This window comes from Phoxinus phoxinus (genome assembly GCF_949152265.1).
Source record: "Phoxinus phoxinus genome assembly, chromosome: 11".
Lineage (NCBI taxonomy): Eukaryota > Metazoa > Chordata > Actinopteri > Cypriniformes > Leuciscidae > Phoxinus > Phoxinus phoxinus.
In genome coordinates, this window is record NC_136886.1 from 35,513,402 (window position 1) to 35,525,901 (window position 12,500).

Consider the following 12,500-nt stretch of genomic DNA (forward strand, 5'->3'; position numbering starts at 1 on the left):
AGAGTGTTTACACTCTAAGAAATGCTGGGTTGTTTTAACCCAATTTTGGGTCAAATATGGACAAACCCAAACTTTCGATTAAAAATCCATTATACAAATTTAACCCAACGGCTGGGTTTGTCCATATTTGACCCAAAATTGGGTTAAAACAACCCAGCATTTTTTTAGAGTTATTGTCCAGATAAAGTTTAAACTTCGAAAATAATGCCGAACAATGTTTTCATGGAAGTAAAAGTGAGATATAATGCTTCAGTGAATGTGAATGTTTCCTAAAATGATGAAGTAGAGACTCTAGATATGATCAAAAACTATTTCTCCGCCATTTCAATGATTATTTTTGGACGAAATTACACAGCAGACACTTCCCCTTTCCCCGACTCTGACTCTCGATGCGGGAGAATACTGCGCATATTTATCTGTCCTATTCAAGTGAATTATTGTGTGTGTGTGTGTGTGTGTAAGCTCCTCCAGGAGTGTGTCGTGGATTCATGAGTGTTTGACCGTCGACACTGTGACGCTTCACTTGTTTTTAACACACTTCATTTTCAGCTTGAACGTGCGAGATTTCTCAGTCACTTCCAGTTTCTTTGTTTTTATTTCCCAATAATGAACGTTCACACACATTCTCAGAAAATAGCCTCGCACAATTTGGTGAAGAATTAACCAATAATAAAAATTGTAAATAGTAAATTTCAGAAATAATTTCAAAGATACGGCAAGTTTTTGGAAAGATTTTGCAGTAAAAAAATACAAAATAGTATTTTTTTGCACAACGTACACTAATCTTTGATTTGCATTTTGGAATTATTTTTTTGCACCATTTTGAGAAGTCAGTATACTGACTTCTCAAAATGGTGCAAAATAATAATAATTCTAAAATGCAAATATATATATCAACACGTACAGTAAAGATGAACACTAATCTCCTGAAGCTAAATGAGTTTGTTTAAATGATGGGGCGCGCTGGCGCTGGTGTTGAGTGATCTGGGGTCCGGAGCTCCAGAACTCTGCTGATGTGGTCTGGACGTCTGTTACCTGGGGAAGTGTTCTGGACGTCTGTTACCTGGGGAAGTGTTCTGGACGTCTGTTACCTGGGGAAGTGTTCTGGACGTCTGTTACCTGGGGAAGTGTTCTGGACGTCTGTTACCTGGGGAAGTGGGTGTTGATGTAATTCCGAGGAACGAATCCTTCCATGCCGTGGATTTCTGCTTTGAACCAGTCGTCATTGGTGCCTAAAATCTACAGGAGCATGTGATGGTCAAACTCACTTCAACTCAGTGTGTGTGTGTGTGTGTGTGTGTGTGTGATATACTGTTGGTGACACTGAGGTCATACACACCTTGATGATATCTCCCTTCCTGAAGCTCAGCTCGTCCTCCGCTGTGGCTGAGAAGTCGTATTTCCCAGTTGCCTCCATGATGGAGACAATTCAGAAACTAGAAGGAGAAACATAACCTGTCAATCAAACACCACCCAGCAAACCACCTTTCAATCAAACACCACCCAGCAAACCACCTGTCAATCAAACACCACCCAGCAAACCACCTGTCAATCAAACACCACCCAGCAAACCACCTGTCAATCAAACACCACCCAGCAAACCACCTTTCAATCAAACACCGTCCAGCAAACCACCTGTCAATCAAACACCGTCCAGCAAACCATCTGTCAATCAAACACCGTCCAGCAAACCATCTGTCAATCAAACACCACCCAGCAAACCACCTGTCAATCAAACACCACCCAGCAAACCACCTGTCAATCAAACACCACCCAGCAAACCACCTGTCAATCAAACACCACCCAGCAAACCACCTGTCAATCAAACACCACCCAGCAAACCACCTGTCAATCAAACACCACCCAGCAAACCACCTGTCAATCAAACACCGTCCAGCAAACCATCTGTCAATCAAACACCGTCCAGAAAACCATCTGCCAATTAAACACCGTCCAGCAAACCACCTGTCAATCAAACACTGTCCAGCAAAGCATCTGTCAATCAAACACAGTCCAGCAAACCACCTGCCAATTAAACACCGTCCAGCAAACCACCTGTCAATCAAACACCGTCCAGCAAACCATCTGTCAATCAAACACCGCCCAGCAAACCACCTGCCAATCAAACACCGTCCAGCAAACCATCTGTCAAACAAACACCATCCAGCAAACCACCTGTCAATCAAACACCACCCAGCAAACCATCTGTCAATCAAACACTGTCCAGCAAACCACCTGTCAATCAAACACCACCCAGCAAACCACCTGTCAATCAAACACCGTCCAGCAAACCATCTGTCAATCAAACACCGTCCAGAAAACCATCTGCCAATTAAACACCGTCCAGCAAACCACCTGTCAATCAAACACTGTCCAGCAAAGCATCTGTCAATCAAACACAGTCCAGCAAACCACCTGCCAATTAAACACCGTCCAGCAAACCACCTGTCAATCAAACACCGTCCAGCAAAGCATCTGTCAATCAAACACCGTCCAGCAAACCACCTGCCAATTAAACACCGTCCAGCAAACCACCTGCCAATCAAACACCATCCAGCAAAGCATCTGTCAATCAAACACAGTCCAGCAAACCACCTGCCAATTAAACACCGTCCAGCAAACCACCTGTCAATCAAACACCGTCCAGCAAACCATCTGTCAATCAAACACCGCCCAGCAAACCACCTGCCAATCAAACACCGTCCAGCAAACCATCTGTCAAACAAACACCGTCCAGCAAACCACCTGTCAATCAAACACCACCCAGCAAACCATCTGTCAATCAAACACTGTCCAGCAAACCACCTGTCAATCAAACACCACCCAGCAAACCACCTGTCAATCAAACACCACCCAGCAAACCACCTGTCAATCAAACACCACCCAGCAAACCACCTGTCAATCAAACACCACCCAGCAAACCACCTGTCAATCAAACACCACCCAGCAAACCACCTGTCAATCAAACACCACCCAGCAAACCACCTGTCAATCAAACACCACCCAGCAAACCACCTGTCAATCAAACACCACCCAGCAAACCACCTGTCGGTCAAAAATATGTAATGTATTTGTAACACAAATAAAGTACTCTTTAATATCACTAGTCAAGTATGTAATCAGTCCCTACACAGGCATACTTCAAGTATATGTATAGTTGTTCCAAGTTTAGCACACTAAATACACTTAAAGTTCTGCTTTACTACAATGTAATTACAACTAAAATATACTGAGTACAAAATTAGTTGTTTCAAAACAGCACACTTCCACTCAACTGATCATAACACACTTGAAGATTACTGATAATGAGTCTGGCTGCAAGTATACTGAGCATATTACTTTCACCAGGACGTGATCCACCACGAGAACGTTAATAATGTTCATTTTATACTTTAGTTATTGTTGTTATTCTTTGTTTTATACATTGTAACTGTATTGATGCGGACGCAGCGTATAATCCACGTCAGGTTACGCCAACCGAAGACTCAAGTGTGATCTCACTATTACAATCGTTTGAACTCAATTATTTTATGTTTTATGTATGAACGGCGAACTGATATTAGGAAATAAAGTAAACACCTAAACATGATCTAACATTTTTTAAATGTAACTACTTGTTTCAGAACATTCAGAGAACATTCTAAAGTTCCACAATGTTTGAGGAATGATATTAATGTTCACATAACCAAGAAAAAACGTTTTAAAACATTTGAAAAAACGGTGACACTTTACAATAAGGTTCAATAGTTAATGTATTTACTAACATGAACTAACATTAAGAAGTACATTTGTTACAGTATTTATTATTCTTTGTTAATATTACACTCTAAAAAATGCTGGGTTGTTTCAACACAATTTTGGGTCAAATATGGACAAACCCAAACGTTGGGTTAAAAATTTTACTAAAAAATGTAACCCAACGGCTGGGTTTGTCCATATTTGACCCAAAATTGTGTTGAAACAACCCAACATTTTTTAGAGTGATAAAATTACTGTTCATTGTTTGTTAATGTCAGTTCACAGTGCCTTAATAATGTTAACAAATACAACCTTTGATTTTAATAATGCATTTGTAAATGTTGAAATTAATATTAACTAAGATTAATGAATGCTGTAGAAGTCTTGTTCACCGAGTGCCGGATCTGAGCCGACACTGTTGCTGTCTGGGCTGAACTTACAGAAATAACGTTTTCATAACTTAACAGGAAAAATGTGTTTAGAACGTTAGCTTAACATACAACGTTTACATGATGATTTGCTCTGTTAGATTAATAAAGCATAAACAGCTTTCAGAACATGCAGAGAACATTCAAATGTAACGGTCCATAATGTTTGAAGAATGATACAATGATTAATGTTCACATAACCAAGATTTTGCATGTTCAGCCCAGACAGCAGCCCGGTGTCGCCCCGATCCGGCCCACATCACACACGGGGACTCCACACGGGCCGGATCCGACACTGTTGCTGTCTGCGAGACAACATCCACAAATAACGTTTTCATAACTTAACGGGAACATTTATTTTTCCAACGTTAGCTTACATACATGATGATTTTCTCTGTTATGCAGTAATATAATTATTTTTTGTGCCAAGAGCATTCTGTTATTATGACTGTGAAATATGAGGCTGTGACTCAAATCCCCCAGAATGCCTCTGTCGCCTGAGGTTTGCGCAGTGAACTGGGTCTGTGGAGGCACGTTCCTCTCACCTGTTTCCGTTCTGCAGATGCAGGCCTGCAAACCTTCATCTCATTTGCCTATTGCGTGTTTTTGCTTTCTGGTCGTAGGCAGGTTTGCTTCACCAGAAGACACATGTGATCTGAGTTAGAAACCGGATTCTTGCACAACACCCCTGAAACACTGTTGACACCGAAAGACACTCCATATTCAGCAATATTACTGATTTGACTGCACTGATACTATCAGAAGAGAACACAACTTGAACTGAAATGATCTGCTGGGTTGTTTCAACACAATATTGGGTCAAATATGGACAAACCCAAACGTTGGGTTAAAAATGTAATTAAAAAATGTAACCCAACGGCTGGGTTTGTCCATATTTGACCCAAAATTGGGTTAAAACAACCCAGCATTTTTTAGAGTGTGTGTGTGAAGCTGATTCGAGACAATCTAAAGCGCTGTAGAAATAAAGCTTGATTCACATTTATTAAGTACGGTGTGGAGAGCGGGGCTAGTTGTCACACTAAACTGTATGTTGCTCATTACATTCTAAAAAATGCTGGGTTGTTTCAACCCAATTTTGGTTCAAATATGGACAAAACCTCAAACGTTGGGTTAAAAATGTAATTAAAAAATTTAACCCAACGGCTAGGTTACATTTTTTAATCCAGCATTTTTTAGAGTGTATACTTGTTTTCAGTTTAATTTTATTTGGTTTATTTTATTCTATTAAAATAGCTTAAAGTATAAAACACACATCATGACAACTTTCCCCCAGCTTTACACGTCCTGGTAATGCTCTTATTCTGACAACAGTTTCAGTCCAAATCGTTCTATAACCTACTGACATTTGTGGACGTTTAACTCAAAGTCTGATACAGTCCCGCTCTCCTCTATACTTCACATGGAGGAGAGTGTGTAACTATAAAAACACTTTTATCAAACACATAACCTTATGAGTTTCTCTCATGTTTATTCTTTGATTCTAAGGGTGAGCGTTCAGAAAGACACTGAAGAGAGAGATCGTTGTACTTACAGCTCATGAAAGGATGATCAGTCCGTCGTCTGAACCGTCACAATCACCGGCAGCTGTGCTCTGAAATGTTGTTTCACAACGAGGAAGAGCAGAAGTCAAGCTTATCTCTCATCTAACACGACACGCTCATGCATGACTGCAAAAAGGGGAAATAGAAAGTGTAAATCATCTTCCCCTCCCATTGCGCGCGCACTCTCTCTCTCTCTCTCTCTCTCTCTCTCTCTCTCTCTCTCTCTCTCTCTCACACACACACACACACACACACACACACACACACACTAAAAGTGGCATTTCCTGTTGAATTTGGGGAAACCACTTGTGTGAGCTATTTCAATTACTTCTGGTTCATTTGTTCACTGCTAGCAGCTGAAAGTCTGTACATTTTACCAATAAACGTGGTTTGCAATGGGAGTTGAATAATTTCGATTGCAACTGTATGAGCCAATGGGAAATAGAGAGGAGCTTGAGGACCTCATCATCACTGGTCCTGTCCAGCTCAAGGACTGTTTCCCCGCTGGTTCTACTGAACCTAAAGAGTTCACTACTGCTGGTCAGGATCAGTTTTAAGTTTTCAGTGTTGTGGAAAACACACGCCCAGCCTCCCTCTCCCACCTCCTCTGCCCAGATCTGTCGGGTCTCTGGCCTCTTCAGTTCCTCGGATTCGCTGTTGGCTTTGTGCTGTATAGTCGGCTCTGCCTCAGATCTGCTGGGCACCAGCTCTGCCTTGGTGTGTGAATCCCCTGGCCTCGTTCCTCCGGCTCCACCTTGGCTCCACCTGGGACCCTCGTCCTCACGGCTCCACCGGGCTCCTCGTCACTCCGGCTCCACCTTGGCTCCACCTGGGACCCTCGTCCACACAGATCCACCGGGCTCCTCATCCCTCCGGCTTCACCTTGGCTCCACCTGGGTCCCTCGTCCTCATGGCTCCACTGGGCTTCACGTCCCTCCAGCTTCACCTTGGCTCCATCTGGGACCCTTGTCCTCACGGCTCCACCGGGCTCCTCGTCCCTCCGGCTTCACCTTGGCTCCACCTGGGACCCTCGTCCTCACGGCTCCACCGGGCTCCTCATCCCTCCGGCTCCACCTTGGTTCCATCTGGGACCCTCGTCCTCATGGCCCCACCCAGGTCAGACATTGATCTGCCTGCACCACAGACTTCCGGGACTTTCGCTGTGCCTCATGCCTCAGTGTACCTACAGTGTCGTCCAGTCCTGTCATCGCCTCAGCTTCCCCCGGGTCTGCAGATCTCTCAGCTCCATTGCTGGCGGTCGGACCGCTAACTCCTCCCTGACTTCACACAACATCGATTCCGCCATGGACCTTTGTACCACCTATGCCCTTGGCTTCCAGCTGCGTCAGCCTGCCATCTGCCTCCTCCTGCTTTCGTCTCAGGCCTGGCTCCTACCACCGTCTGCGCCCCCCTGCTGGTCTCTTCAACTGCCAATCCTGACACTCCCTCCTAAAGGAATGTTTTTCATCCTACACTTATATGGGACTTGTTTTGGCGTCATGAGCCGCCTTCCGGATGGGGGAAGTACTGTCATGTTTTGCCTTTGTTTCACTTTCATCATCACTGTGGACGTTTAGGGTATGTTTACATGACAATGATATGCTTAAAACAGAGACGTTTTTCCTTTGAGTTTTCTGCGTAGATAGGACACCATTGTCCAAACAATCACCATTCACACGGATCCGCGAAAACGACAAAAACCCTGTTTTCTGCTGCCAGGCCATTAGATGGTGATGATACACTGTAGAGTGAACATGTAATACGCATGAGTATGACATCATCGATTTGCGTTTTTGCTGTTTACACAGAGAGCGTTTTCAAAAGTTTGCGTTTTTTTTTAAGTCATCCACATCGCCGTTGTCGTGTAAACGAGTGGCCAAAACGTTTTACATTTATAGTTGAAACCGGTGTAAACAGCTCCTTAGTTGGCTTGTCTTTGTTCCTATGTTCCCGCCATCGTTAGTTGTCATGGTTACTCATTATGAGCACAACTGTTTTGTATTGAGTTCATTTACCTGTGTATTAAGTCCTTCAGTTATCTCTACTCATGAGTCATGGTCTAGTGTTGAACGTTTTCAGGACACGCTGTTGTTTAGTTTCTTTCCGTTATTCTGTTGTATTAAAAGCTAAGCTATTATTTACTCTTTTAATCTTTCACTTCGTCATACTTTGTGGACCCGATATCCCCAGAAAGCAACATAGTGTTGGCCCAGATCCGGTCCACATTTGGGCCGTGTGCAATTCACGTGTAGCAGATTTGGGCCGATGTTCTGTCTGGACCATGATCGGGTAAATATTAAAAAAATTTCATTTATATTATTGATTCACACACTTCCTATTTTTATTTCTTGAATATTTTTTTGCAAAAACAGATTGAAGCATAAATAAATAAATAATAATTGTCAAAACCTCTAATAAATAACATAAAAAAACAACGTTAGACAAGTGTGACTCCTTTTCTAAGTGAGTCAGTGATAAATCAATAACTAAAAAAATATTTGGAGTCACGTGACTAATCAGGTCATTTAAGCACAAGGTGGGAAGTTTGAAACCTTCGTGGAGTCCAAAGCAGTCAAAGGAACTGACGGATGTGGATTATGATTTTATGTCTGAATTGAGGAGTAATAACACAGATGTTTGTCTCTAGAGGAACAGCGTCTCATCCGCAGGTCAGACCAGATGTGTTTTGTTGATCAGCGCTGGTTTGTTCTGAACTCGGTGTGATCCAGTTGATTAAATTGTTAATTTTGTTATGAGAGAGATTCAGTTGCCATGGACACATGAAAAAATTATGTTACTGTAATGTACTGTGACAGTGTGACGCTGCATGAGACCGCGAGAGACTCTGCTTGAAGTCTTGAATAATGATTCCCATGCAAGAGCTGTCGGATAAAAAGTAGATTTTAACTTTTTTTTCCCCCCATAAATGTTGCCTATGTATTGTTGATGCAAAGTTTAAAAGTGTTGGTGACTGAGAATGTAATTGAACTAAAAAAGAGTAAAGCTATGATAAAACTTAAAATCATACAAAATCTTCCGGTGAGATGTTTGTGAGGCGCTAGAGGGCGCCAGAGTCACTCTCACCGAATCAAACGTGCTTCAATACCACTGTAAACAATGCAGATCTCTCTCTCTCTCTCTCTCTCTCTCTCTCTCTCTCTCTCTCTCTCTCTCTCTCTCTCTCTCTCTCTCTCTCTCATCATTTCAACACTTGATGATTCAGTAGGAATGCAATGCAATAGGTTCTGTTATTAATAATATTACTAATTCTATATTTTTGTTGTTGAGTAGGCTATAATCTGTTTTGTGGTTTGCTATTGGTGGATCCCATGTGAGTGACAGGTGGCCCCGCCCACTCGCCAGTAAACGCATCATCAGACTCAGACACCTGCTCATGGAGTCTGTGCTTCTCTGTTGTGGATCATTCTTCTGACAGCGAAGTCGTATAAACTATAATTATCACCTGCTGAGATTAATAGATTAATTTTACTAACCTTTTCATCCTGTTATGATTTGAGCTTTGCTACTAAAATCGTTACAATATAGGCTACAGAAAGAGGCCATATTACGCCCTTTATACTCTTGCTGTAGTTCTCAGTCTCGACTAGAACAGGTTCTCCTGCTTGAATGTTGATTATTCTCCTCATATTCTCCATTGTTGCGGCTCCTCTCTTCCCAGTCTGTCAGTAACGCTCTGTTTACTTCCTGAGGCCTCGTTTACGCTGTCAGTGAAATGTGACACGCATGCATTTGGATGTTTCGAGATCGGTTTCAGGCCTCATTTATATGTGGAAATAAATCAGAAATCAGATATAAATCAGATATAAATCAGATATAAATCAGATATGTGCCGCTGCGACTGTCATGTAAACAGGCAGATCGGATTTTCTGAGACGATAGGCGACGTCTCCAAGGTTTAATGACGAGAGAAACTCTGACGCAACATATCAACGGTTAGCTTACTAATCCTAACATTTCGGACCCACTGCTCCTCATTAAAGCCCGCCACAATATCCCACCAGTCCTGAGATCTCTCTCACACATTATATCTGAAGTATATGCGCAATGATGATGGCCCTTGTCGTCCTGCTCCGCCTCTAAATCATGGTGATGTTTGGCGAACTTTGCATATAGGCTATAACGCAAAGCTAGCATCAAGCGTATTTCGCGTTTGCCCGTCTGCGTAAGAACCCGCTTTGAGCAAAAAAAATCGGATATAGGCAACAAATCAGAATTGGGCATCAAGACCTGCAGTGTAAACGAGGCCTATGAAGCCCCTCCTCCTGAAAAGCACACTGTGCTCTGATTGGTCGGCTGTATCAGTGTGTTGTGATTGGGGAATGTCCCGCCCCTTACCATAACCACCAGTTTAACACACTACTAACTAAGGCTACGTTTACACGTGGCCGGTTATTTTCATAAACGGACATTTCACCCTCTCCGTTTTCAGAAAAGTGTTCGTTTACACGAACCCGTGTATGTGCCGTCAAGAGCATGCCAAACCTATAGGTGGCAGTGTAACGAGAAGCTCAAGCCCACGTCAGCCAATCAGAATCCCCAAAATATAGGTCGCACTTTTGACCCAGTGCAAGTTCTGTCGCATACTGTGACGTCGACTGCCTAAAACTCAGTTTTTCTCAGTTTACATGCAAACGTGCAAACGGAGTTTTCCAAAATCTCCACTCTGGCCGGAGTTTTTAGAAAGAATCGTTTTCAGAGGAGAATTCTCCGTTTGCGTGTAAACGAGGGGCACAACCGAAGGGAAATGTCTCCGTTTTTCAAAATAACCATGTACGTGTAAACGGGGCCTAACTCAACCAGGGCCCGCCCCTTTATTCTGCATATGAATTATTATATTGAGGAATATTGTGACGTGTTCGTTCCCGGAAGAAACTCGAGACTAGTGGAGGCGTTTCATGAGTTCAGAAACACTGACACTGATATAGAGGAGAACTGGAGCTTCTCATGATCACACAGCAACACTGAAGATGAAGATCTTTAATTCCCTGCTTGTGAATCAGGAACCGTTAAACTCCGCTATTAAGGGTCAGTTTGAGGAAGTCAGGCTGATGGTTTTACCGCGGTAAGCGCTGTCAGGGTTCTGGTTCTGTGCCAGTCTGTCGTGTTTTACGAGTAAACGGATCAATATCACTCATTTCATTCCTTCTCACGTCTGTTTACCGCAGCCGGATTGTCCACCGAAATATCGATGAACGGTTTAATAAATGTATTATGGATTCTTCTTACCACTGCTGCTTGACTGGCAGTGCAGTGACTCTTATTACTCGCAATCATTCTGCTGGTTATGTTTTATGATTCGTTGTGTTTGATGGCCGCCTCTGCAGAGATGAAGTCGAGATCGAGAAGCACACGTGTTTAATCTGGAGTGTGTGTGAGCGGTTAACAGTTCTCGAACTGAAACTCACAGCGAGTCGGTCTGAAGGTCTCTCTGTGAACTCCTGTAATCAAACCGTTCCGAGGAGATCCAATAAATCACTGGGATCAGAAGGTCATAATAGTTTAGTGTGAATGATTATGTCATGATCTTGTGTTTGGTGTCAGAAGCACTCAGTGAACATGTTGAAGAGCATCGGAGAGAGAGTCAGTAAACCACAGCGTTATCATAAAGGAAAGATTTGAGAAGTGAAACATTAATAGTTGTTTCTGTGGAACATGAAAGGACGAAGTTTGAAGAATCTTCATGCATCTCACGCAAGTATTCTGAATGAAGACAAATGACTTGAACTATAGTGCATAAATCATTACCAAATGAGTCTTTTGATATTTTTGGGGCCTCATGAACGATCAACGATTCTTCAGAATTGATGCATATGGGAAAACATTTTTTTGTTGCAACGACATGAGGAAGGATTTAAATTGTGACATTTTAATTTAAGCTATAGCCTATCTAATAATTATGTTCCAAATAATATAGTTAGGCTATTGGAGGAAATTAGGAAATGTCGCTAATATTCAAAATAATTAGGCCTAATTTTTAACGGCGCACCAGAAATGCTGTCTGGGTAGCAATAGGTTTTGAGACGATATGTTCTTCATCTTCGGGGTCGGGATTTTATATGTTAAATTATGTTTTTAAACATATGCGCAGAGTGTGATTTCATATTGTGACTACTCCTGAGCGCAAGTCCACAGTGTGTGCGTGTGTGTGTGTGTGCGCGCGCGCTGTATAATGAGTGTCTCACTACGCTCGTTGTGTTTCGCCGAGTCTTATAGACTTGATATTGTTTCTTATTCTTATATTATAAAAGTGCCCCCCCCCCCACCACCCCCCAAAAAAACCCAACAACAACCCCACAGCACCCCCAACGTAAAACACCTTCCCGCGCCCCTGTGCGCAGCGCTTCTGACGCGCACCAGAAATGCGGTCTAGGTAGGACGCTAGGTGTTGAGACGATCACATGTTCTTGAGCTTCGGGTTCGGGATCGGGATGTGCACCACCGTGTCGCTCTCACCGAATCACCGGGAACCACGCGCGCTCAGGTGATGCAACAGGAACCCACGCGAGACACTCGCACTGTGAATGTGTTCCTGCGTGTTCAGGAGCGCGTGGAGATGGAGGAGCGTTCGGCGAGCCGCGGTGTCTTTCTCACGGATTCGAGGAGAAATCATTCCTGAACCCTAATCTAACCGAGCTTCACCCAGAACAGATTCCCGCAGATAGGGATGAGGAGTGTGTGGAAGAACTGAACCCCGTCTCTGGATTTGTCATGTGGATTTGAGTGGATTTCACGCGTTTGAACCCTGGAGCGC

General features: G+C 43.1%; 2 protein-coding genes across 2 annotated transcripts in view; one reads left to right on the forward strand and one right to left on the reverse strand.

The window, feature by feature from the left end:
• The window catches only part of grap2b (GRB2 related adaptor protein 2b), a 14,575-nt gene extending 8,656 nt beyond the window's left edge, over positions 1–5,919 (reverse strand). The window contains exons 1-3 of the mRNA XM_079627439.1: positions 5,719–5,919; positions 1,340–1,436; positions 1,148–1,239 (exon numbers count right to left, since the gene is read on the reverse strand). Coding sequence (XP_079483565.1) covers positions 1,148–1,239; positions 1,340–1,417 — 170 coding nt within the window. The 5' untranslated portion in view covers positions 1,418–1,436; positions 5,719–5,919. The remainder of the gene's footprint in view (positions 1–1,147; positions 1,240–1,339; positions 1,437–5,718) is intronic.
• Positions 5,920–12,274: 6,355 nt separating this feature from the next.
• The window catches only part of cacna1ib (calcium voltage-gated channel subunit alpha1 Ib), a 108,620-nt gene continuing 108,394 nt past the window's right edge, over positions 12,275–12,500 (forward strand). The window contains exon 1 of the mRNA XM_079629515.1: positions 12,275–12,500. This exon is cut by the window's right edge and continues 78 nt beyond it. The gene's annotated coding sequence lies outside the window, so the exon portion shown is untranslated.